The sequence below is a fragment of the Furipterus horrens genome, unplaced genomic scaffold (genome assembly GCF_987537825.1).
Source record: "Furipterus horrens unplaced genomic scaffold, mFurHor1.1.pri manual_scaffold_10, whole genome shotgun sequence".
NCBI classification, from domain to species: domain Eukaryota; kingdom Metazoa; phylum Chordata; class Mammalia; order Chiroptera; family Furipteridae; genus Furipterus; species Furipterus horrens.
In genome coordinates this window covers 36,911,509-36,938,128 of record NW_028327180.1, presented here as the reverse complement: position 1 = coordinate 36,938,128, position 26,620 = coordinate 36,911,509, and the positions used below count along the sequence as shown (strand labels likewise).

Genomic DNA, 26,620 nt, shown 5'->3' with positions numbered 1-26,620 from the left:
TGGAGGGATGCAGGGGCCCCACCAGCTTCCCTTTATGTACACTCTGGCGGGCCCCACCCCCCTGGATGGCCACACCCCCTCCTGGCCCGGGAAATCCAAGAACTCCAGGACACAGGGCGTTCACAGGGTTTATTTGCTTCTCCGGAAAAGTCAAGAACACAGGCCTGTCACACATTGAAAGCAGAGGGGGCAGCAAGGGCACTTCAGCGGAGGCTCTCAGCTCTAAGACTTGGCAGCTTGAGGCGGGAGGGGGTCCATGCCACTGGCGGGAACCACCTCAGAGAGGGACTCTTCTCCTACCATTGAGGGGCAGAGCTGAGATGAGACAGGCCGGGCTGGTTTCAGGCAACCCCTGCATGGCTCTGCTGAGGCGAGGGGTGGCCTCAGTCTGGGCGCAAGACGAGGGGCCCCCAGGAGAGAGGCCCAGGATGGGACCCAGTCATCCTACAGCCCACACAGGAGAGGGTCTGTGAGTGTGGGCATGAACGTGCCTCTGAGGACGAGTGTGGCTGCAACCTGGGAGATGTGTGCACACATCTGGGTGCCAGCTGCCCACAGGCGAAGAGTCCCTCACCCTTCACCCCTTCTAGCAAGAGGGGATAAGGCTCACGTGGGGCTGGGTAGCCAATGGGGGTCTCCTGCTGCAACCCAGGGGAAAGTTCCCTGCCCCAGGCTGTGTGTCCCTCCACTGGCCAGAATGTGCCAAGCCCAGCAGAACTGGCAGTGGGCCTGATCTCTGGGGTATAGTTGGGGAGACCCAGGACCCTGGCCCAAGCAGCTTGGAGAATGGGCTGGGCAGCCCCCTAGGGTCCCCAAATTAGCACCAGGAGGTAGGAAGGCCCAGTGAGGGTGGGAGCTCGGGACAAGAAGTGGCTCACATGGCCCTGCTTTGTGCAGGGGGCAACTCGAAGACCCTCACCTGCCCCACCCAGAAGACAGCACAGGGGTCATAGACTCCCCTTAAGTGGGGGTATGTCCTCTGGGCTCCCCCTTCCTAGGCTCCATCGTCCACTGGCCATGCCCACACAGAGCATAAAGGGAAGGGCACAGAAGGCTGGGGTGTCCAGAGGGGCCCCTGCTCCATTCTAAGAACTGGAGCCTGGTCCCTGAGGCTGCCAAAGGAGGTGCAGCCTCACCCCAACTGCCCACGACCCCAACACCAGTGCCTTGACTGGGGAACCCCACTTCCAGGGGCTGAGTGGGGACAAAAAAGGCCCCTGGGACCCCTCAGCTCCCTAGTCCCTCTCCAGCAGGACATCCCCATTGGAGACCTCATTGGAGGGGGCAGGAAGGCACAGGCAGGAGGCCTAGAGGGTAGTGGCCTTGCCTGGGGCTGCAGAGGCCCAAGTCCCACCAGCCAGGAACTCTGTGGGCGAGAGCCTGTCTGTGGAGCTGCCGTGACATGTGGGGGATCCCTGTTTTGGGAAAAGTGGGTCTGTCCGTGTCTCTGTCCTACCAGGCACAGGTGCACAGCTCAGTGGTTTAGGGTGTGTCGGGTTGGTGATGGGTGTGGGACCCCTGTCCCTCTCTTTCCAGTGAAAGAAAACTCAGAAGGTAGATGTGACAACACGGCGTGTCCTGGGGCCCATGATTGTGGGTGGAGGGTGGGCAGGCACCGGGCTGGGCTGTGGGTGTCTGTGGTGTGGAGGGTGGGGCCAGGGTCTGGGGCTTGTAGCTCACATGATGGAGCAGCATTTACAACGCTGCTTCTTCATGTCAAGGTCCTGGGTGTCACTGGCAGGGGGTTCAGACCCCACCTGGTTCTCTTCCCTGGAGCCTGCAGGGGCAGGGGGCTCGGCCACACTGCCATTTGGCGGAGCAGCCTCCTTGGGCTCCGCCTCGTCCTCGATGACCACCAGCTCCGCGGTGATGGTGTCCTGCAGCCCCAGCACCTTCTGGGTCTCCGCCTCATCCTCCACATTCTGGTAACCCATGAAGATCATGGTGACTGGGGGCTCCTGGCCGGGCTGGATGCCTGGTGGGCCCGATGTGGCCTCACCTGGCTGCGCCTGCACCCCAGTGATCTCCCGTCGGGAGGGAGTGGTGGTCTGGATGGCTTCCTCGGATGCCCCCCTGGTCTCCACTGCCCCAGCCATGGGCCCTGCCTCGCTCAGCGTCACCTCATCTGCCTTGTGGATGAGTTCGTCCACCTCGGAGGAGCTCAGTGGCTGGATCCCGTTCATTGCAGTGCCATCCACGGCATGGACCACTGGTGGGGTGGAGAGAGAGCGTGAGGCTGGAGGGAAGGCCTGGCAGGGCTGTGAGCCACCCTCCAGGCTAAAGAGAAAATCACAAACCAAATTAGATGGGCAATCTAAGCTCCCTAGTGCAACCCGTGGACACAGCCAAACTGGTGTACAGGGGAACATCCATGGGCACAAAAGCACTTGCTATAAACAAAGATTGGAATTCAGTGAATTGGGATGTTACTGTCTTGCATTTTGAAGTATTTGTACTTGCAAAGTAGTTGCTTTTTCTTTTTCTCCCTTGAAAAGATGGTGGAAACAGAAGTTCCAAGAAGCAAAGCATTTAGCATGAGGCCACAGGTGGCCAGGCAGACCTTGCTCCCAGCCCATGATTGTTTCCCTGCCCTGAGGAGTTGCAGGGATCCTGATTTACCCTTCCCCTGGTTTATATGGTTGATCCTGAATTAAATTCAGTTAATTCACCCAGTTTTTCTTGTTTTCCTGTAAATGCCCCAAAGGCTGCATACACCTTCCCTGAGTTCAGCTTTGGCTACAGCCCATGGATTAGATTACCTTGTTCTCTTTCAAGTTTAAATAGCTTATAATTTCCATTTTCACTGATTGCCTCTCTAAACTAAGATTTATTTAGAGAGATGTTTTCAAATTTGGGGGATGGACTGTGGTCTGGGGACGCAGAGCATAAAATATAAATGTTGTAATGGTCTTGGGAGCTACCTTTGCAGCTCAGAACATGGTCACTTTCTGAAAATGCTCTACCCGTGTTTGAAAAGAACATGCGTTCACCTCGGGGCAGAGTTTTATACCTGCAATCACTCCTTTTTTCCCCAATCCCTGCAATCAATTTTGTTAAATGCATTTTCCAAATCTCCCTGACTTTCCTGCTTTGTCTCTCTGAGCTGTCACTTTCTGAACTGTGTTGCAGTCTCTAAGGATGAGATTTCAGCACTGAGAGGAGTCCTGGCCACAGTCTGATGCAAGCCCCAGGTCACAGCCTACAACTTCTAAAACACAGCTTTCCCGTTGCCCCAGCTGCCCAGGGAGGAGGGAGGGACCTACAGAACCCAAGGACTTGTCTACTCCTGGCCAAGGGTCAGGGGCTCTGATTTCTGGCTTTTGGCCAGAAGGAAAGTGCTCTCAACTTTCAGTTTCCAAACCCCCAGGGAGGGTTGCCCACACTTCAAGGCCTCAAAGTGACTTCAGGCTGGAGGCCCAGAGGGTAGGTATGCCCTGGTGCTACAGAATCAAGCTGAGTATGCTCACTGGCCATGGCCCCAAGATAGGAATCTGAGCCCTTGGCTGCCATGGAGATGGATCACCTTCCCATTGCTAAGCAACCAGAGTCCAGCCTGGAGGGTCCTGACTCCCCAGGGGCTGGGCCAGGCTGGGCAGAGTGGCCACGGTGAGGACCTTTTGCTTAGCACAGGCATCTCCTTTGTCCTGCAGCCCCGGACCATCATTTTTGCCCAGGAGACAGGTAGCTGGGACTTGCCCAGGACCACACAGCTGGTGAGAGTTGGACCCAAAGTCCTACTTGGGTCTATGCCCCAAACCACAGCAGAGCTGGGTTATGATGGAACCCTCATAATAACATTCTGGACACTCCAGAGGCTCGAATAACCACTAAGAACATAAGGCGTTGGGAATCAAAACCACAGTGAAATGTCACTTCACACCCCATAGGATGGCTTTACTACTACTACTAAAAAAAAAAAGGACATTAATAAGTGTTGTCAAGGATGTGGAGAAATCAGAACCCTCATGCACTGTTGGTGAGAAGGTACCATGGTACAGCCACTGAGGAAAACACCCCAGCAGTTCCTTATAAGGTTAGACAGTCCTAATATGACCCAGCAATTCCACTCTTAGGTATCTGCCCAAGAGAAATGAAAACATTCACCCACACAAACTAATAAAACCGTAACATGGAAACAACCTAGATGCCCATCAGTGGATGGCTGGATAAACACAATGTGATCCATCCAAACAATTGAATATCATTCAGCCATAAAATATAAACATGATGGGCTTTAAACACATGATGCTTTGTGAGAGAAGCCAGACACAAAAGGCCACAGTGTGTGATTCCATTTATGTGAAATGTGCCGAACAGGCACATCCACAGAGACAGGAAGTGGGTTAGTGGTTGTCAAGGGCTGGGGGAGGGGGAGTGATGGGTTTCTATTTGGGGAACAAAAATGTTCTGGAATTAGATAGTGAAGATATATGACAGGGTAAATATACCCAAACTCACTGAATTGTGCACTGAACACTTTGCATACCATTTTCTCACAAGGGCAGCATCTGTGGATATGCTGATGGATTCTAGAACTGAACTGTAGTCATCTTATACTTGACTCAGGGATTGGTCCTGTGAACTCCATTCCATAAAGAAAATTAATGTTTGCCTTGATTTTTTTAGTGTATCTTTTGAACGTCTTCTTAAAACACATTTTGTTCACTAAAGTGGGCTTGTTTTATTTTATTAGCATCACAGTAAATGTAGCCTAGAATCCCCCCCTCCCTGGGGTCCTTTATGCATATCCTACGGGTCACGCCAAATGTGAACAAAAGTTTAAATGCCAAGATGTTTATGAAACTGCTCTGTAAATACTGATGGATTGCACAGTTTAAGAAAATGTTCTTTATCTAAATACAATTGAATTTGACGGTATCAGCTCCCTTGCTCTTTTGCGTTCCAGGCTTCCTAGTGGGTGTCTCCCATAGCCTGTTCCCCTCCCAGACACCAGAGGGAACCCTAAAAATGAAATCATCCCGCATTGACTGTGCACGCCTCCCAAGCTTTCTCTGGTTTCCTCTCTCCACTCTGTATCAGCCCAGAGGTTCCTCTTAGTTCCTCCAGCTCAGCAAACTCCACCCCACCTCAGGGCCTTTGCACAGGTGCACTGTTCTCCCATGCCCTGCTGTGTATCCAGTGAGCTCCTGCTTACCTCCCTTAGCCCCCTCCCCATTCTGCTAGACCAGCTCATGTTCCCCTCTGCATCTCTGGGGCTTTTTGTGACCTCTATCACAATAGTAATTACTTCAACAAGTTATTTATGAGCTCAGGATTAAAAGTCTGGGCTCACTGGCTGGAGACTCCCACTGAAGATTCACTTCCGGGAGCCCAGTCTATCACCTGGTGCTCAGCCAGCCTTCAAAGCAAGTGCCTGGCGTGAAGGAAGGACTGGGCCATGGGTCCAAGCTCTAAGCAACAGTGAGCTGAGGGGAATGAGACCCTAGCCCTGAATGAATCACCGTCAAATTGGAAGGGGTCAGGCTCTGGCTCAGGCAGTGAGGGGGTTTGGGGTGGGGGGTAGGGGTCTCGTACCTTTGGTCTCGTCCTCGTAGACTTTGACGCCCTGAGGGAGTGGCTCCCGAGGGAGCAAAGTGGTGCTGGACAGCACCCGGGTCTCCCCGGTCACCTTGTCCTTCTCCACCGTGATCTCAACCGAGTACATGGCTGGCACAAGAGGCACGGGTTATGCCACAGCCACCCGCCCAAATGCCCCCCGCTGGGCTGCAGCCAAGCCAGGGAGGGGAGCCGGCAGAGCAGAGCCAAGCAGTGGGGAATACCCTAGGTGTGGCCCTACCCAGCTCAACATCCTTCCATAGCTCTCTAGTGCCCTGGCCACAGATCTGGATTCCTCTGCTCCACATGAGGCCCATTCTTGCTGCCCAATCCATCTGGAAAAGCTTAAACTATCCTGTTTTCTTAGAGGAGAGAGTGTGCAGAGAGAGAGCCGCCTTCCCCATGGTCACAGCTACAACTGGAACTTGGGTCAACAGGCCAGCCTGTCCTGCACCCCTGCATTATCTGTTTTTAACGCCTTTCTTTAGTCGACTATGGAACCTGTTTTCATCTATTTCTCTATGAAGAATGGACAATTCCCTCTTGAAATAAGTGAATGTCATTACTCCTTAGGGCCACTCTTCCATACCCAGAATGCCTCCCACGTTCTGTAGAAATCATTATCACAAAACCACACGGGAGACCGAGTCCTAGCACTGACTCTCCCAAGACATCATCCCAAATTCCAGTATCACACAACCTCCTCCACCCTCCTTTGGGGGTCCCATGGGAGCCTCCAAATCACCATGTTCAAGAGGCCGTCCCAATCTGCCCCTCCTGGACCTTCCTTCCCATTCAGGGCAGCTCCCTCCCCTCTCTCTCTCTCTCACCCCCTACTCTTTCCATCTGAAAATCCTGAGGGTTCCACCATCGGAAGACCCTAAACCCAGCACACTTCTCATTCCCACTGCAGCCCATGGTCTGTTCTCCCTATCGCCACCAGAGGGCGCCCGTAGGCAACCGAGTCAGATTTGGACCTGGCCTTGTCCTCCCGTAGCCACCAGAGGGCGCCAGTGAGCACATTCCTTCTCTGACCACAACCCTCCCTAGCTCCAGCGCGCACCGGACCCTGCACGACGTGCCCTGTCATCTCCTTGCCCTTAATTAGTCGTTCTCCCTCTCTTATTCCGCTCCAACCACACAGGCCTCCCCAATGTTCCTCTAACACACCAGGCACCATCCAGTCTCAAGGCCTTTGCACATGTGGTGCCTTTTCTCTGGACTGCATTTACCCCAGATGTCTGCATGTCTTGTTCCATGGCTTCTTTTGGGTCCCTGTTCAAATGTTCCCACCTAACTTTGGCCTCCCCTGAGCCCTCTGATTAAAACTGTCCCCCCTCCAACTTCCCATGGTCTGCCTTATTTTCTTCACAAGTTAATTTTATGATCTGTGGCCCCCATCAGAATACCAGCTCCCCCAGTCTATGTCACTCACGCCTGGCACACAGCAGGGGCTCAATAAGCACTTGTTGAAAGAATGAATGAATGTTCTTTAATCCCATGCCCCTACGCAGCCTAACACCCCCATCTGCAGACACACGATTGGGCAAGACTGCACAAGATTGCCCACTGAGAGGACAAGTGGGGCCTTTAGGCTCAGTGGTGGCCTGGGCTGGTCTAACTGGGACAGAAGCACTGAGTGCACCCCACCTTCTCTGGGAAATAACTAGTTCTACCTTCTGCTCCCTGCCTGAACCATGAAGGGGACCCTGGACCTCCCTGCCTCCTTCTCCCTTCCCTAGTGTTGTCACATCCTGACCACCCCACCCCTAGGAGGGTTTTCACCTCCCAACTCACTCTAACAACAGCAGGAGCAGCAAGAAGGTTCTGCCATCTAGTATGGCTTATCGTTGCTCTTGGGCTGGTTCTGTGACAGGCCTCTAGTGTGAGGTCACTGCAATCCCACCCCTCTAGTAGGTGCCGCTCAGCTGCCAGGTATTGGGGGGCAGAGAAGGGATTTGAACCCGACCTCGTAGAATGCTTAGCACTAACCCTGTCTCTCCTTGCTTCCTAGAAGGAATGTCTGAAGCCCAGCTTGGTCACCTCGAGGGAAAAGGCACTCACTCTTTCCTGATGCAGCCTGAGGGTAGAGGAGGACTTACAGTGTGTGCAGGGGTGTTTGAACATGTGCACCATCCCCACCTAGCTCTCGGAGCAAGTGGCGTGGTTAAGGGGATGGAAGCTGTGACAAAATGACGGGTTAGAGCAGCCATGCGAGGGGGCCCAGCTTCTTGGGGAAGCTGGACCGGTGTGTAACCAAGGTGCTAAAGCAGAGGCATCACCCAGGCCCTACCCCAGGCTTGGAGCTACAAGCCTTGGTCCAGCCACCACCCCCTAAACCACAGCCTCTACCAAGGGTGCATCTGCATCTGACCTTGCCCCGGTCCCATCAGGCTCCCCAGGGCCAATACTTGGCCCCGGACAGCAGATGAACATGGGTGGCTAAGGCTGGGGCTGACCTACCTGCCTTCATCATGGTGGAGCCTTCCACCATCCTCACAGGGGTGTTGGAGACTTGCTTCTCTGCTCAGAGGGAAAAGAGTGGAGACACGAGAATCAGAGGAGAGATGATGATGCAGACCCTGCACAGACACCAGGACACCCACCGAGGCCTCTGGACGCCCCTCAGAAACGTGGACACCTTCTGGCACATCTGCCCAGATACTGGGCCGCTACCCTAGCACACACACCTGGACTGCCCCATGTGCCCAGAACTCCCCAGACACACATGGAATCCCTCCTCCCACAAAACATACATCAGCCCATAGTCATTTCCTGTTTCGCAGCTCAAGTGATTTTCACAAAATCCCTGAGAGGCCTGAGTGGATTTTTTTTATTATAAATTTTTAATTCCACAGTAAGACAAGGAGACTCTCCCTATGAATAATTAACACAAAAGAAATCAGGCCAAGATACTCTGGTCACCACCTCCAATTCTAGTTGGTGATTCTCCTTCCACATGTTACATAGGAAAGTAGACAAGTTTAATATATATTTTTAAAATAAAATTTATATAAAAAAACTTTAATATACTTAGTATAGTTAATATATTATATATTTATATATTATATTATACCTGAGCATAAATATTTAAATGTCCTACGTACATGTGAAATATTTGGTAGTGTGTATACCTGTAATAATTTGGGGGCATAAAATAGGTCCCAGAATTCAAAATTTGGGCTTTTTTCTTTGACTGTTTCCTGGACCCTTGTTCTTTTAAATGGTGCCTGATCCCCAGGACAGTGGAGACCTTGTTCTCCCCACAAACCCCTCTGAATTCTCATCCCTACAGACCCTATTTTACAGATGTGAAAACTGAGCCCATCCATCTGTCCAGGAGTTCAGAGCAAGTGGACAGAGAGGGTCAGCCAAGGTCAGGCACCCTCGTGTGACCAGGGCAGACCCAGAGCCTCAACTCCGGAGCTAAAACCTCAGCCAGTCACACCCCTGCAAAGCCTCAGTTTCCTTATCTGTAATGGGGTGTGTGTTGCAGTGGGGGGTGGGGGGGGGCTGTTGCAGCAACTCTACCCCAAGGTGTTGTGAAAACTAATTGCAATGATGATGAGGGTATGAGGCCAGGCTTCAAGTCAGGATTCTTGAGAATACTTATTAGCAACAAGACACGCCTCCCACATCCGCCATCCCCACTCTGGACACCAGAGGGCGCTGAGGCCCGGACAGTCCCTTCCAGAAGCGTACCTTTGGGTGTACCTTTGGGTGTGCCCACCGGGGTCTGCAAGAAAGAACAGAGAGGGGTCAGTGGTGCTGGCATTCCCCTCCCACTAACCAGGGCACCACCCGTGGGGTTGGAACCTGGTGTGAGTCTGGTTCATCCGGGACCACATCTCAGGTGCCATCTCCTCCTGGACCCATCCCCCATCCTTGCCCTGTGACAGCCTGATATCTCTGTCCTGTTCAGAAGCATCGGTGGCTCCCTAGTGCCCAAGAATCTTTTTTGAAGATGCCCTGGATTCTGTGTTAGACCCCTGTCCACTGGCCTCTACTTCTTTCCCCTATCTCTGGCTGGCTTCCCTGGTCTGCTCGCTGTCCCTTGAACACATTCCTGTCCTAGGGCCTTTTTGTGTGCCCTCCATCTGGAAGGTTATTCCTTGAATTCACTTGGCTGGGTCCTCTCTCAGATCCCTGACTACCCAATCCAAAGACAGTTCCCCCAACCCCATCCCATTGCAGTCTCTCAGGTTACTATGGGGTGGGGCAAAAGTAGGTTTACAGTTGTTAGTATAGAAAATAATACATTAACAAACAATAACACAAGAATAAACTGTGTTTCACATACTCACAACTGTAAACCTACTTTTCCCCCACCTTGTATATTATCTGCCCAGCCAGTGTCTCTATCTCCCCGCAGGACATGGACATCCTGAGGGCAAGGACCATGCCAACAGTCTGTGCTTAATCGATCTCCCTGAAAGCCCCCTTTCATTTTGAGTCTGCGCCTGGAAGCTCCTACTCAACTTTTAAAACCCACTTCTGGGAAGCCTACCCAGCCCTCCTATGAATCAGATGCCCCCTTGGGTGTCTGAGGTGGGCATAACAAGGATTGGTAGGGGAAAAGGAGGCATGTCCCACAGGCCCCTTGCGTCCTGAACACAGCAAACATGCTTGGGAGACTCTGGAATTTGCGTGAATGTACTGTGGTGACCACAAGCCTGGGGCCCAAAGTTCCAGGGTCTGGTATGAACAGATGTGGGCATAGACATCAGGCCCTAGAATCAACAGCTACATCCAATAAAGACTAGTACTCCTCTCTGTGTGGCCTTGAACCCCTCTCTCAATCTCTCTGAACCTCAGGTTTTTGTCTTCCATCAAATGGGGACACTGTTCCCACCTGAAAGGGATGTCATGGGGCTTAGACAGATGGCAGTCAGAACATGCTAGGCATGGGCCAAGCACTCACCAGTGCTCAATAAAAGTAATGACAAGGATGACAAGCTGGTGGCATCCGTGGAAAGCTCCCTAAGTGTCAGGTCTTATATCAAGTGCTTGTCATCCATGGATTCATTTAACCCTTGTGACATCTCCAGCACGCGGGTGCTCTTACAGGTGGGGGAACCAAGGCCCAGAGAGGCAAAGCCACGTGTTCCAGGTCACATGACTGGGAAGTGGCAAGCTGAGATTCCAATGCAAGCTCTAAAATCTGGCCACAGCAGGGGTGAGGTCACACCCTGGGGCCAGCAGGGGTGGGGCCCTGGGAACCTCCTTACCTGCTGAGAATTCAACACAGTTGCTGCCTTCTGGGTCTCCTTGGCTGGGCTGAGGCCTGGGGCATGGGCCTGACTTGGTGCTGTCACATTCTCCTTGGTGGTGGCTGAGAGTGTGTCTGTGTTATCCAGCACTTCAATCTCCTTCTCCAGCCTGGGGAGAGGACAAGAGGTGACAACCAGCATGAGGCACTTCCACATGCCCAGCACCATTCCAGGCACTCCATAGGGGGACCCCTTGATTTTGATGTTTCCTAACACTCTGCAAGGTATTCTTGTCACTGCCCTTCATGATGGGGGAAACCAAGGCAGAGTGAAGAATGCATGCAGCCAGCAAGTAGCAGAGCTGGGACCTGCACCCAGGCTGCTCTGTCCCTTCATCACTCGTGCCATTGCTAACTTCATTTGCTTCCAACTCACTCTCCCTTTTTTCCCCACTCAAATACATTTTATTGTTACAGGAAGCTTTATCTCTTCAGAAAAACTGGAAAAAAACATGTCACTTTCCAAGTATCAGAAGATAATTACACATAAACCCCCTGAAAACAAAGCTGGCATATTAAATCCTGCCGAGCCATCCCTCACCAGAAGGACAAACAGGGGGTGCATCTGCAACGCCCCCAACAAGGTGAGCCCAGGGGAGCAGATGAATACAGCTTAGGGCAGCCTGGAGGGATCCTGGAGGAGGTGTCTGGTCAGGGGCACTGAATAGGCAAAATGCGGGGTGGTAGAGCCACTGAGAAGTGAGTTACCCTGGGAAGGAGAAAGCCAAGGCTCCCCACAGCATTCAACCTGTGCCAAACTCACCGTAGGGCTCAAGTGAGCCCCACCACCACGTCCTCCACTGGCAGGGCTACACCCAGCAGCATAGGATGTAAAGGAGTCCACCTTTTCCAGCTGGCTATTCCAGTGGCTGGTAATCTCCACTAACTTTTCAGTCCACCCAGCATGTGATGCTTTGCCTGGTCAGTCCCAACGGTTTCTGCACAGATCTGTCTCAGCCCCCAGCTTGATGTTTGTTGGAATTAAGATGCACAGGAGGACTTCTGCCTCCCTGTTCACAGGTGGAAAATAGGCCTGGGGAGAGAAATCCCAGCCCACTTTCTTCCAAACCAAACACATCAGGACAGGATTCTAGGTCTCCACAGTAGGGCCAGCCTCAGTGTCCACCAGGGCGATGGCCCAGTGTACTGCAGGGACCTGGGAAGGCCTCATACCACTCAGGGCTTTCCTTGGCCAAGTGGACATTTGGAATTTTGGCTGTCACTTCCCTCCACCCTGACCCTGCTGCCCTGGAGCTGAGCCTGGGCCTTCGGCCTGCCCGGAAACTCTGAGCCTTTTGTCCCAGCCAGGGGGGATGGTCACTTTCCCCAGCCTGCCCCTCCCAGCCTTCCTGCAGGCCCAGCTGCCAGTGCCTCTGTGGCCTCCATTAGGACCGAGCCGGGAAGAGCTCGTCATCTGGGCTGGCGCCAGGAAGCCCCTGGGGAGGCCAATGCTGGCAACTCCCATCCTCAGGGACTCACGAATTCGCCCTGACTCCACGCACCTCATGCACCTGCTTTGCTGGGGTGTCAGCAGAAGGGAGGATTGAGCAGGGCAGCTCAATGCCCCCGACAGCCCACATTGCCTCCCTCAGCCACCTCAAGCCCCGTTACATGTCCCCATTAAAGCCCTTAGGCCTAGCATCAAAGCCTGTGCAACCCCCATTCCAGCATGTGGAGGTCTCCCTGCTACCACCGCACAGGGAGCAAGGCAGCTAAACCCCACCCCAGCCCTTGGGGGGGATCCTCACAGCACACTGCTTGGGGTTCCCACACCCAGACTTTGTGCAGGTCTGTGTGGCTCCCCCACTCCCCCGCCACTACCACCACACACACATACCTGGAGATGGACTCCTCCAGGAGCCGGGCCTTCTGCTCATCCTCCTGCATCTGTCTCCTCATGTCCTTGTCCCCTTCAGAGGCAGAGGAAGGCGTCCCCTCCAGCAGCCAGCGTTCCCGCAATGCCTTGGACTGAGGGCGGCAGGGGTTGGGATCAAAATCAGGGTTAGGGTCTGAGTCAGGGTCACCTCAGTCTTCCTACTCCCCCAACCCCATATTTGGCTGAGGCTTGGGGTCCCTGAGCCCTGCTGCCCCCCTCCTTGTCCTCCAGCCAAGACCAGGCTCTGGAGGGGGCGGCCCGATGCCTGGTACCTTCAGGTGCTGCAGCTGCCGCCGATCATCCTCCAGCTGCCGCCGCTTGTTCTCAATCTCAGCCTGCTTCTTCCGTTTCTCCTGATGGACAGGCAGACGGAATGCAGTCAGGGCCAGGTAGGGGAGCCACGAAGACCCCACTAACCCACCCAAGGCTCTACCCACACAGGTCCTGCTTTTTCTGTGAATGGCGCCCATTGGCCCCTAACCTGCCCCCGACCAGCCTGTTCCTCAGCCTCGGCATAAGGGTAGGGCTCTACTACACCTGCTCCCCCCCAACCCCCAGCAAGGAAGTCTAAGAGGCCTCGTGGTCTAAGATTCCACATTCTCAGGACTAAGGAAGTCTCTCTGTTTTTATTTGTGGGAAGTGCTAGCAGACACAACTGAGTCACAGGAGCCCTGAGCTGAGTGTAGGGAGTCTCTGAGACCCCAAGTTCCCCCATTGGCCACACTGTACAAGGGACAGGAAGAACTCACTGCAATGGCCTGCAGCCGCTCCTGCTGGAATGTGGTCTCCCCTGCCAGGACCCTGGGTGGGGGAAAACAGACAGGGTGAAGCCAGGGGTCCACCCTACTCCTGCTTTCAGCAGATCTGATTCAAATCCCTGCCCTGTGTCTTCCAGCTGGGTGATCATGGCAAGAGGCTTGGACTCCCAGAATTTCCCTTCTGTAAAGTGGGGCCCTTCCCTGTTCCCCCCTCAGAGGTAGCACCATCCTCTCCATCCAGCCTTATTACTTCACTAATTCTCCCAACAAATTCTCCTGTCACCCCCTCAGGGCAGAACCAGAGGCAGGAGGGGTGAGGCTCTGTCTAAAGCCCCAGGAAGCATTTGGGGAGGAGAGGGCATTGAGGCTGGGCTGTAAAGGGTGCATAAGGATTCACTAGGAATCATAGGGTGAAGGGCGTTTCAGGACAAGCTGTACGACAGCCCCCTTCCTCACCCTCCCACCTATGGAGCATTCTCCAGCTCTGGGTCAGGGTGGCAGAGCAGGTCTTGAACTCTGCTCCAAATCCCAAACGATCCCAGGGCCCCTCTGGGAGGCAAGGACAGAAGAGGAAGCCCAGTCTTATGGGGGGAGGGCCAGTTGGCCACAGTGGTGGTGGTGGCGTCTGGCAGCAGGAGCCAGACTACTCCCAGCTGGCCCACTCCCCTGCCCAAAGCCCCTTATCTTCACAGGGACTGAAATTACAGACCATTCTTTGGTTCAAGTGCAACCCCCAAAGCCCTTTGGCCTGTATCAGGGCCCAAATCCACCCTGTGGCCTCTGAAGACCCTCTGCCCCTCTGGGTCTCAGTTTCCCCACCTGCACAGTTGGAGCAGACACCTAGCTCTAAACCCTCCTGTTATGTCCCCCCTTACCCTATGGTTCAGTAGAGAAACAGAAGCTCAAATCACAGTGTGCTGGGTTCACCCCGGGCCCAAGCTGTTCCCCCTCCCCACCCAGTGCCCTTGAGGTGATCTGTCCTGGGCCACAGTGCCCCATCTGCCTGCCCCACTCAGCTGCAGTTTCCTGGCCTCACTGAGACCTCTGAAGTCATCTGGCTCCCACGCCCCAGCCAGGTGACCCCACTCAGCTCTTCCCTTCCTGGCGGGTGGCACATGACTCCCCCCCTCCCGTGACTCCTGGGGGCCCAGCAGCAGCAGCCACACCCTCCTCGGCTTCCCTCTCTCCTTCCACAGGGAGGCTGTGTTCAGTTGGATGGAGTTCAGGAAAGGCTTGATCCACCTATTCAGTTCACAGGGCCTTCCTGAAGGTCCATATCAGCTAGGTTTCTGGGTCTGCCCCATTGCTCTGTGTGATTCAGGTAGGGAACCACCCCTGTGTTCCCAAGTAGGCCCATCCCCTCATTTCCCACAAACCCCACATTTCCCACCCCAGCCCAGGATTCTACCATCATCTGCCATCTCCCTGACCTCTGGCAGCCATCTCTCCACCCCACAACTAGAGGCAACATCTTAAAAGGAGAATCAGACCCTGTCACTCTCCTGCTCTAAAGTCTCTCTGGCTACCATCACCCCTTGAGAGAAATCATCAGACTGGAATAGCCCAACCCCCACCCACTTCTTTGCCCTCATCCCCTTTGCTTTCATTTATCACTCTGGTCCAGCCAGCAGGACCTCTTGGCTGTGCCTTGACTGTACCAACGTCATTCCTACCTCAAGGCCTTTGCACTTGCTGTTCCTTCTGCTTGGTGTACTCTTCCCAGGGCTGGAAACCAAGCCCAGAGAGGGCAAGTTCTTTGCCCAAAGTCACACAGCTAGGAAGGGGCAGAACTCAGATTCTAACCACAACTACCCAGCTCTGGGCCACCACAGACCATCCATTTTCCCAGCTCTAATCAGGCCTCCATGGATCTCTCCAGGAAGGAGGCAGAGCTGAGGGGGAGGGGCATATAGCACCTGAGACCCCAGTACACACAGGGCCATGCTGGGCAGGAGGACCAGCTGCCTAATGCCACATTTCCACCATGGCAGGGAGGCTGCCATTCCGGCCAGACACAGGGACACAGGACTGGCTGTGAGGCTAGCTCCCCAGGCTGCAGACAAGGCGAGCAGTGTCTTCCCTTGGGCAGCCTATCTGCTGGTCAAGCCAGGGCAGGGGAAGGTCAGGAGGACTCAGGAAGAGAATTTTCATCCCTGCCCATTCCTGTCTCTGTCACAGCCCAAGGGGCATAGGCTGTGCACCCTCTACACAAGCCCCCCCACCCCCCAGGGCCTGGAGGTGCTAGAGCTGCCCTGCCCCGCCAGGACGCCGCTGCCTCCCAGTGATGGATGGTGGGCCCTTGGGAGGCGGTCACCCTGGCAACCGTGCCATCCCCAAGGCAACTGGGAGGCCCACGTGGGGCCTGCCATGCATCTCCCACCCCCAGTCCAGAGCTGGGAGTGTAGAGATTTCAGGCCCTGGGCTTCAGGGGCTTCCTAGAGAGAGTGGGAGGCAGAATTAACTGGGTCTACTCCACCCCCTCTGCTGGAGGGAGGGTCTCATCTTGGATCCATCGGCAACAACCCAGGGAGGGGCTTCTACTGGGGAAGGTTCTGGACACATCCCTAGCCAGAGGTAGCCAAGATCAAGCCAAGATAATGTTCAGCATCATAAATGTGAAAAATAAAACACATTAGGACCATAGAACCTTCATGAAACAGCAATAAATAACTCCTTCCCAGGAGCTCCCCACCTTCCAGGCTTGTCTCAGCCCCACTTAACAGGAGGAGAAATTAAGGCTGGGAGCAGGGGGAGTGTCTTTCAATGACATATGCTAAGTGTCCATCCTCCTGATGGTCCTGCAAGGTGTGTGTGTGGGGGGTTGATTATACTTGTCTTATCAGTGGATGAAATGAAGCTACTCAATGGTGACGATGGGGCCTGGGTTCAGATAGGTGGGTCTCCCTGAGATCTGGCAGGAACAGGGGGCAGGTCAATGGGATGGTTAAAGAGCTCACTAGAGCTCAGTGAGGCAAGCAGAGGCCAGATCACAAAAGATCTTGCATACTGGGTGGAGAAGCTCAGGAGGATGTAGTGTTGCGTGGGAGCTGCCCCCACTGGCTGTGACCCGGGCAAGTGGCTGGTGTCTCTAAGTCCCCACTGGCTGCACTGTGCAATGGGCCACCCAGCTCACTCGCCGTTGCCGGTGGAGGGATGCGCCCTTCGCCTGGATACCCACCCTCAGTGCATGCAGGCTCCAGTGCTTGTGTGATTATTTTTATGGCACTTGGAGCAAATTCTGGGCTCAAGCAGTGATGTGGGCGGCTCAGGACAAGGCAAGGGTGTCGGCTGCGAGCGCATGAGATAATCCCGGCCCCAGGAGATGAGCTAATGAGGCCCATACCCAAGGAGCCCCCGCACAGGCCCCAGCCTTTCGGGGCGGTTTTTTTTTTTTTTTTTTTTTTTTTTTAAAGACCCAGAGAGGTTACACAACCAGCCCAAGGTCACCCAGCAGGCAGGACAGACGGGATGGAGGCGGGTGGGGGGATTGCACTAGTTCTTCCAGAGCCCATGCCTGGGCAGCTCCAGCCAGAATGAGGGGGTCCAGGCCCAGACAGGCTCAGAGCCCAGAGCTGGAACATTCCTGTGTTAATTGAAAGGAAACAGCTGACAAAGACCTTTGCCATGGGGGGGAGGGTGGCGGCAGAGTCACGGGGCTGGGAGGTGGGGGTGAGAGAGGGAGCCCAGTGGCTCAATGGGACCCTTCCCCCATTGGACCAGAGCAGGGGGTATATGGAGTGAGGGGAAATCCCCATTCCACTTGCTCTTTCCCAGCTCCCTGTGAGGCCTTTGTCTCCCCTGCACCTTCCTGGCCCTAAACCCTCCACAACTCCATCACCCCGAGAAAACCTCAGCCTCTCAGCCCTCTCCATTCAAGCCCTCCACAGTTTACCGGTCACCCTTCATCGGCTCCCCGCCTTCCCCTTTCCCTCCTCCACCTCTAAGCTCAGTTCAAGTGCAGTCGCCTTTTCCAGCAAGTCTTCCTGGATCTTTCCCTTCATCAGGTGACTCCCAGGACCACTACTGTCACTAGTGAGGTGAACCGCCCATGAGGCATGAGCTTTCTAGGAGGTTCAAGACAGAGAGACATCACTCCCATGGTGGAGACCGAGGTCAGAGCAGGACACAGACCCAGAGGAGCAAACCTGTTGCCTATTAACCTGGGGCAGGGAGGGGGAGGAGCTGGACCCTGCCCTGGGCAGTGGAGCATGAATGGAGGCTCTGTAGGCAGAGGCCTTCCCCAGGGGCCATGTCTCAAGGCAAATCCAGCTGCAGAGACCAGTCCTAAAGACCCATGGTCCCTACCCACCCCTCACTCTGCTCCAGCTACACTCAAACATCCCAAGCACATTCCCACCCTAGGGCCTTTGCACTGGCTGTGTACCCTGTCTGATGCATGCTCTCCCTTCACCCACAGGCCTCACTAATTCCCTCTGGCCTTGCCTTAAATATTAGCTCCTCCCTTAGGCCTTCTCTGATCTCCCTATTTAAATTTCAGCCCCCAGGACCCCGAAATACCCTCATCAGCTCTCACCCTCATGCAACACGCTGGACCTTATTTATTTTGTTTCTTATTTTCCACAGGAATAGTACAGCAGTCCCTCTCTATATCACAGTTCACTTATTGTGGCCTCACTGTATCGCAGGATTTTTTAAAATATTATATTTAATTATTTATCATGGATTTTTCGCTATAAGGTTAATAAGGGACTGGGAACGGTTTATAAGTGTGTGGAAAGGGTTAATAAAGCCTTAAAATATATATAAATACTAAAATAAATGTAAGGTTCCTACTTCGCGGATTTTCACCTATCGCAGGGGGGTCTAGAACGTAATACCCGTGATAAGTGAGGGAATACTGTAATTGTTCCTTTTTGTCCCTGTCATGTCCCCAGTGCCCAGGACACAGCAGGTACTCAATAAATGTTCGCTGGACCAGCAAGTCAATTAAGGTCCTTCCATTTTTAGAGGAGGCCTCCACCTAAGGGTTCCCCTCCCCTTGTCATATTCCTGCCACCCCCATGGACTGACGACCTGTCTTATGACCACTTTCTTTTTTTCTTTTCTTTTTTTTTAAATGTATTTTATTGATTATGTTGTTACAATAGTTCCAATTTTCCCTTTTTTTCTTTTTTAATAAACTGTCACATTTATCTAAAACACAATCTGGGTTCTCCACATCCAACAGAGGACAAGGGACAAACCCCAACCACCTTGGAAGTGACTGTATGAATTAATACATAAAACAACTCAAATGTCCATCAATGATGGATGGACAAACACAATATGATCCATCCATATACCGGAATATTACTCAGCCATGAAAAAGAGTGAAACATTGACACTTGCTACAACATGGATGAATCCTGAACACATGATGTTCTGTGAGAGAAGCCAGACACAAAATGCTGTACTGTGTGATTCCATTTATGGGAAATATCTACAACAGGCACATCCAGAGACAGCAACTGGGTTAGTGGTTACCAGGGACTAGGGGAGGGTGATGGGGGTGACTATAAGAGGGGATAGAGCTTGTTTTGGGGATGATGGAATGTTCTGGAATTAGATAGAGGTGATGGTTATACAATTATGTGGCTGTACTGAAAACCTCTGACTTGTACACTTTAGGCATGGATTGTGTGGTGTATGAATATTACAATAAAGCTGGTAAAAATAAATATATACCTTGAATATAGTAGAAATGCTGACCCTCTCATTAAGAGCCCTGCCCTGATATTATCCATGATCAGAAGGATTGAACACAAAATGACTAGGGCATCACATGCTCACCTCCTGCAGGCCCCCTGCTGAGCCCTTCCCCCCTCACTCAGCCTTCAAGGCCCCACATCACTGTCCCCCTCACTCCCCTCTGCTCACCCAGGCTGGGCTCCAAGGCATGGCTGCGTACCACCACTAACTACCATTGTCCATGCAGCAACTCCCACCCAGCCTACCCTCACTTTGGTCCTTGCCTAGCCTGCCCACCACAAGGCCTGGCTTGGGTTCCACCTCTGGTTTCCAGTCCAATCCAGACTGTCCCAGTGATGGGCTGACTGTCCCTGAATTCTTTCTTGAAACCCTTGGGCAGGAGACAGATATCCCGGCCCAATTTCATGACCCTCAGATATAAGACCTCTACTCAGCCATCTTATGCTGCACAGAGACCCTTTGGCAGCACAGCCAGTTCACCCTCTAGCCTCCCTGTGCATGGCTCTGACATCACGAAGCTCTGAAGTCAGTTCTATGTCCACCCAGACATTGGGTCCTGCTACCCTGACTCTGGCACTTATCTCTGAGCTGCCCCCACATGCCCTGTCCAGACTGAACCCTGACTTTCTCCTCACTAATCTGGTCCCTCAGCTGCCAGAGTCCCTTCTGGCACCTGGCATCTGCTCTCACTTCTCTCCAGCTCAGACATCGCAGATGCGTACTCTAGGTCTGTTAGGACTTGATCCCAAGAGCATAAACCAAAGAGTGCTCCTTTTTCCCAGAGCTTTCCCACTTCTGGGCCTTTGCACAGGCCACTCTTTCTATCAGGTGCTCCCTTTTGCCTGCAGGGCAAACCCTTAAATATCTTTCACAGAAAAGAGCCGTGATGAAAAAAGGACAAGAGAACCTTCCTCCACACCTCAAAAAAGACCTCCCAGGCCTTTTGATCCTGCATGAAGCTAGGAGGATCCACAGGGAGCACTCTTTTTTAAATCCTCACCAGAGGATTGTAGAGATAGAGGGAGAGAGAAACTTCGATGTGAAAGGGAAACTCTAATTGGTTGCCTCCTGTACGTGCCCCAACTGGGGGATCAAACCCACAACCTAGGTATATACCCTAACCAGGAATCAAACCTGCAACCTTTTGGTGCCTGGGACGATGCCCCAACCAACTGAGCCACCTGGCCAGGGCAGCAGGGAGCATTTCTTCAATGAACAGATGGGACACTCACTTCCTGGTTGGAGGAAAAATGGATGGGAACAGGGTCCCAGACTTAGGAAAAGGTGATGTGATGTTTTTTTCAGAACGTCAACCCATTTCCCAGTATCAAAATCTGAGATCCTTGAGGGTGGGTCTCTCATGGGGCTGCAGGTGATACTTATAAGCTCCAGTTTCATATAGCATCCACTCCTCTTCTAACTTGTGTCCCACCTGGGAGGGGGCTGTCTAACTGTGCCCCACCTGGGAGGTGACTGGGTGGGCTCATATTTCCATTCACCAGATGTGAAAAGTGAGGTCCAAGGAAGGCAAGTGACATGCCCCGTCTCATAAGGAGTCAGGACACCCCCTTTCATACCCCACTCTCAAATCAGCAGTCACAGAGTTTTTTGGGGGGAGGATGCAGGGGCATATGCCCCTAGGGGCAAAGACCACCAAACAGGTTGAAAAGCTGACGCCAGTATACCTAGGAACCCTGCAGATCAGTGGTCCCCAACCTTTTTGGCACCAGGAACTGGTTTCGTGGAAGACAATTTTTCCATGGACTGGGATTGTGGGATGGTTTCAGGATGATTCAAGCGCATTACATTCAAGTTCACCCCCTGCTGTGTGGCCCGGTTCCTAACAGGCACGGATCAGTACCAGTCCATGGCCTGGGGGTTGGGGACTCCTGCTGTAGGCCAAAGCCTCTGGGAAACAGGAAGGTACAAAGATTCCCACCCCACCCCACCTCTGACTCCCCCTCCTGACCCCAACCCCTGACCACCACGCACCCTTTTACAGCTGTGTGGCCTCAGGCTTGTCATGTCACCTCTCTGTGCCTCAGTTTCCCCACCTCACAGGGCTGCTGTAAGGATCAAGAGAATTCACAGGGACAAAGCACTCAGAACAGGGCCTGGTACACAACAAGTGCTCACTAAGTGATTTTTAAGTAAATAAACGATGCCAGCACTTCTTGAACCATATTCCTGCCACCAACTTTAGTATCATCTGCGTGTTCTTTCCTTCTTATCACTTCCTGTTTGAATTAAACCCCCTTGTCTTAGAAGGAAACATTTCGTTGTTACCAAAACTAAGAAAACAAGATGCCACCACCACAAAGTTAAAACATTAAAAAATAGACACAATGAAAACGAAAGCTTGCTATTCAATTATCACTAGATTCTTCTACCTTTTAACTATCTGTGCCTCTCATTAAAAAGAGAGATTAGTGCCCTGACTGGTGTGGCTCAGTTGTTTGGGCGTCATTCAGCAAAGCAAAAGGTCTCTGGTTCGATGCCCAGTACATTCCTGGGTTGTGGGTTCAGTCCCTGGATGGAGCTCATAAGATGGTGTTTCTCTTTCACATGATGTTTCTCTCCCTCTCTTTCTCCCTCCCTTCCCCTCTCTCTAAAAATAAATAAATAAACTCTTTTTAAAAAAAGGGAGATTAGCAGGTGCGAAAGAAACATTAAGGACCCAGTTAGCACCCAACAGAGACTGCTTGGGGATGTCCAGGACTGAAGATGGGAAGAACTCTGGGAAGGTCCTGCCCCAGCTCTGCTCTCCTGCTCCTGTCCCAGGATAGAGCTTGGGCCTCCGAGGACGGCTGCTCTGAGTTAAAATATCCGTCTTTTGCCAGTCAAACCCTGAGGCTCCCAGAGGAGCAGTACCTCACCTGGCCCCACACAGCAAATCTTCCCCAGGACAGACTGGTATCCAGCTCCCCCTACCAGGAGTCTGTCCCTGTTCTGCCACACACACACACCCCCGCCCCCTGCTCCACTCTTGTCCCATCTTTGCAGTGTCAGCCAACTCTCCTACCACCTTGGTGATTATTTACTCAGTATTTTTCAATAAATCGTTAAATTCTTTTTTTTTAAGTTTTTATTTATTTATTTTTAGAGAGAGGGGAAGGGAGGGAGAAAGAGAGGGAGAGAAACAACAATGTGTGGTTGCCTCTCACATGCCCCCAACTGGGGACGTGACCCGCAACCCAGGCATGTGCCCTGACTGGGAATTGAACTGGCGACCCTTTGGTTCGCAGGCCAGCACTCAATCCACTGAGCCAACACCAGCCAGGGCAATCCTTAAATTCTTAAACCAGTGAAAATTTGTTTAATCCTTTAACAGAATTTTGTCAAATTCTTAAATTTATTTTTAAAAGAAACTTTCCAGCACCACCATAAGCCACAACCACCTCCTGTGACTCTGATGGCAAAATCCATGGAAACGGAACGAGGTGATTTGTTCTAGTGACTGCTGCCTCTGTGCCTGGAGCCTGCTCTGCCCCCATGGAAAAGGACCAGGCAAGGGCAGGTGTTCCAGTCAGGGCAGCACCATATGGAGCCTCTCCCCACCATCATCAACCTAAGCACTGGGGATGACGGCTTTCTCTCATGGCTTTTCGAGCCAGGTATTACCAAGTCCCAGCCCATATCTGTACCCAGAAAAGCCAGTGACTCACCTAATGGGGGGCCATGGCACCATATCTGACCTGTGACAGAGAAGGCACAGTGGGCAAGGCACCCTGCTTGTGTGACTCTGGAGCAGTGCTGTCCCTGCCCAGGCCTCAATATCCACAATGAGAAAGAAAGGGGTGATGGGAAAGGAAACAATGGAGTCCAACCAAAATATCCCCTCATTTCTCTGCCCTGAGTGGGCATTTTCTTAGATTTTCACCCTCATCCCCTGAGGCAGCCCCCTCCTCAGGGTCTGCTGTCAGGAGGCCCAGAGGTGCCCCTTGGGCCTAGGGTGCAGAAAAGATAAACAAGTGGGGGATCCTGGTGCAGACAAGTCTTGGCCCTGGCTCCCCTGAGCTTCTGGCTAGGCTCCCAGGGTGTGTTGGGGTGCAGCTGGGCTTTTGTCTAGGTTTTCAAAAGCAGAGGACATTGGATGTCGAGTTCAGGGGAGGGAGGGAGGTGGAGGCTCCCACCCAGCTGAGGGTGTGGTGGGTCACGGGTGAATCTCTGGAGGAAAGGTGTATGCTCTGGAAACACACCCAGTGGGAAGGGCAGGGGGAGCTGGACTGGCTGGACCTCCAGCTTCAGGCCTCCAGTTCCGGGGGGCGGGGTCCTGCCCCAGACCACAGTTGCCCACCACCAACATGCCAGAACTCCAGACTCCTGCTTCCCACTCCCTGCCCTGGCAAACACACTCCACAACCTCCCAGTGCCCACCTGTGGGAGTGGGAGTGTGGGGCCACCCTGAAGCCAGAAAGAAGGACTCTGAAATGACCATGCACACACATTCAGCACCTGTTTGTGCAAGAATCAGTTGTTGCCCAGCATCTCCTCACCTAAACCCTATAGACCCAGGCTACCCCTTCTATTCTGACTTTGGGCCAGCGTGCTCTTGGCTACACCATTTGGGGCCCCATTTGGGGGACACTTTCCTGGGAGGGGATCAGCTCCAAGCTCCCCTGTTGGAAATCACCTGGATCTCAGACATCCCAGACCGGAAGCCTGGAGAGAAGGCCACTCCCTCCAGCGGTAACTCGGGACAACATCTGGCAGCCCACCCAGCCTTAGCGGGGCCTCTGGACAGCACTCGAGGCCCTTAGGGAGGGCAGCCAGAAGGAGGGAGGGCTGGCCCGTGGACGCGTCCAGGGCGTAAAAAGCAGCGAGCTCAGGATGGGGGATGAGGGGGCGGAGGTCGGGGGTGGCGGATGACCTCAAGGCTGACGGTGCAATGGAGAGGGGTTGCTCCATCACCCCAGTGAGCCCACTCCGGAGTCCACAGGTGGCCCAGGCTAGCCCAGGGGGCGCCAAGAGGGCGCGGGCGGGGCACGGACAGAGACACGCGCCACCCCCTCCCAGTGTCCCGGGCTGCCCCCAGCCGCTGCCGCCCGAGTCCCTCAGAGCTGGTGGGCAGCCTGAGTCAGATAGGGGGAGGTCTCATGGCGGGCGCTGCCCAGCCCGAGTCCTTCCGAGCTGAGCTGGGGGTCCCAGAAGCCCATCGCCACCTCCCTCTCCACGAGGGGCCGCGATGCTCCCGACGTGGGTGTGTGCGTGGAGGCCTCACTCCTCCCTCGGGCCCCCCAGCCCTCCGAACCCCCCGCCCCCGACCGGGCGCGCCTACTCACTCCATTTCCCCGGCGGAGGTCCGATTGGGTCCGCGATGCTGAGCGGGGGTGAGCGCTGGCGGGTGCGCAGGGGCGGAGAGTGAGGGCGGGGGTGGGTGCGGCGGGCTAAGGCCTGGCGACCCGGGCTGCGCGGCGCGGGGGCGTAGGCACCGGCTCGGGCATCGCCCCGCGCGCGGCTGTTTATTGTCCGGGCGGCGGCGGGAGCTGGGGGTGGGCTGAGTGCGCGCGTCGCCGCCGCCGCCGCCACCGCGCTTCTCTGTCTCTCCCCTCCCCGCTCGGTCCCCTCCCACCTCCCCGAGCAGCGGCTCGCGCTGCGCCTCCTGCTGGCCGCCGTGGCTGCCGCAGCACCCCCATCCCCGCGCGCGGGTCGTGCCCGCAACCTCGCCTAGGACAGCAGGCCTGGCCTGGAACCTCCTTGGAGCCGTGCCTCGTTCCCCGCCCGGAGTCATTCATCCCATGTCCGAGAGGTCTAATGCTGGCGGCCAGGCTTGGTCTGTGCGCTGACCCTAGAAACGATGTCCACAAAATCCCGCCCCTCCCCAGCTCCTCGCCCAGAGGATAAACGGGTGGGGCGGAACGAAGGACGGGTGGGACCCCGGGAGAGGTCCGGGAGGCCGCTCCGAGGAGCTGACTTCTCTGCTGCAGCCTGGAGGTCTGGAAGAGGAGCGTTCAGGCACTGCCAGCGCAAAGGCGCGGCGGTAGGACCAGGCCAGGCCCATTTGAAGAGGAATGATAATAACAGCAATTCCTGACGCTTCTGAGAAGTTGCTGGGCGCTGGTCCTGGTCTTAGCGCTGGAGGAGGGTTAATGATTTAAATCTGCCTCAGCTCCCACAGCATACACTGTAGGCCTCCGTGGCGGGAGTGAGTGAGGTAGATAGAGGGGAGAGCAAGGAGAGCTCAGGCTTTGTCCTGAGAGCACTGGGAAGCCTCTGCAGAGTTTAGAGCAGGAGAGGGACCAACACAGTTGCTGTTTTGTTTTTTTTTTAAGGAAGTTATATATATATATATATATATATATATATATATATATATATATATATATATATAATTTTTAGAAGGAGGGGAAAGGAGGGAGAAAGAGAGGGAGAGGAGCATCAATGTGTGAGAAAAACATCCATCAGTTGCTTCTCACACGCCCCACTGGGGACCTGGCACACAACCCAGGCATGTGCCCGGACAAGGAATAGTACCGATGACCCTTTAGTCACAGGCTGGCACTCAATCCGCTGAGCCACACCAGCCAGGGCCGGTTTACTTTTGTCAAGGACCCTCTGGCTGCCAGGTGGGGAGTGGGTTAACAATGGCAAAGTGTAGATGCCTGAAGACCTGGAAGAGGCTGAACGGGGCCCCCCAGGACATGCACAGCAGAGGCTGGATAAAGTTCAGAGGCAGGTGGATTGTGGATGGATCTTGAAGGCAGAACTGACAGGATTACTACCGATGGGATGTGGAATGACAGGCATTGGGGTACTCCCATTTCCAGATTGAACCACTGAAAAGACATGTTGACATGGATGGGTTTGAGTGGACAACAAAGGGTGACATTGGTGGACAACTGGCCGCCCAAGTTGGAGTTTAGGGTGAGGCCTGGCCTGGGCTAGGGGAAGTCTGGATAAGATCATGTGGGGAGTAGACACGGGCAGAAGACAGAGGTAACCAGTTCCCCTGCCTTCCCCCTGGTTTCGCACAGTCTATCTTGAGTCCTTCGTGCTGCATGTATCATCAAATAGATCCCACAGACCAGGAGAGAGGCAGAATCTGTCACTGCCAACATGTAGACCATGGCTCTACTTCCCAGGTTTTTGTAAGAACACTAGTCCCTGACCCCAAACACACTGGGGTCTGGCTGCGGGGGGGTTGGGGACGGGGCAGGAGAGGGAGATTCTTCTAAACCCCTTTATTTCCTTGTAAGTAAAATGGTGCTACTCAGCTTAGTAAATGGGGTATGTGTGCAAAGGAAAATAGCTTCGGATGGGCTCTAGGGAAAGATGCATCAGGATGCACCCCAAAGGGGACAGGGACACCGCTCTCTTTCTTTGTAGGCCTTTTCATTTCCCCTTTTTACAATGAATGTGCATTCATTTGGCATTAAAACAATGAGAATAATTAGCAAACTTATAAAAGAAAAAAGACCCTGAGAAACATCAGGGACCCTGAGCTTGAATCCC

General features: G+C 53.7%; 1 protein-coding gene across 2 annotated transcripts; it reads right to left on the bottom strand.

Annotated features, from left to right (window-relative positions):
• Window positions 1-114: 114 nt before the first annotated feature.
• On the bottom strand, window positions 115-24,676 carry PALM (paralemmin). Of its 2 annotated transcripts, XM_090289096.1 has the most exons (9): window positions 24,451-24,676; window positions 13,451-13,502; window positions 12,974-13,054; window positions 12,663-12,793; window positions 10,785-10,935; window positions 9,259-9,292; window positions 8,020-8,079; window positions 5,536-5,667; window positions 115-2,209 (listed from the first exon to the last, which is right to left on the bottom strand). In XM_090289096.1, the coding sequence occupies exons 1-9, from the start codon at window positions 24,453-24,455 to the stop codon at window positions 1,677-1,679; spliced, it is 1,179 nt and encodes a 392-aa protein (XP_090145222.1). In that variant the 5' UTR covers window positions 24,456-24,676; the 3' UTR covers window positions 115-1,676. The 2 variants fall into 2 exon arrangements, with proteins under 2 accessions (XP_090145222.1, XP_090145223.1); XM_090289097.1 differs by lacking the exon at window positions 5,536-5,667 and having other exon boundaries at window positions 24,451-24,675.
• Between the last annotated feature and the right edge of the window lie 1,944 nt (window positions 24,677-26,620).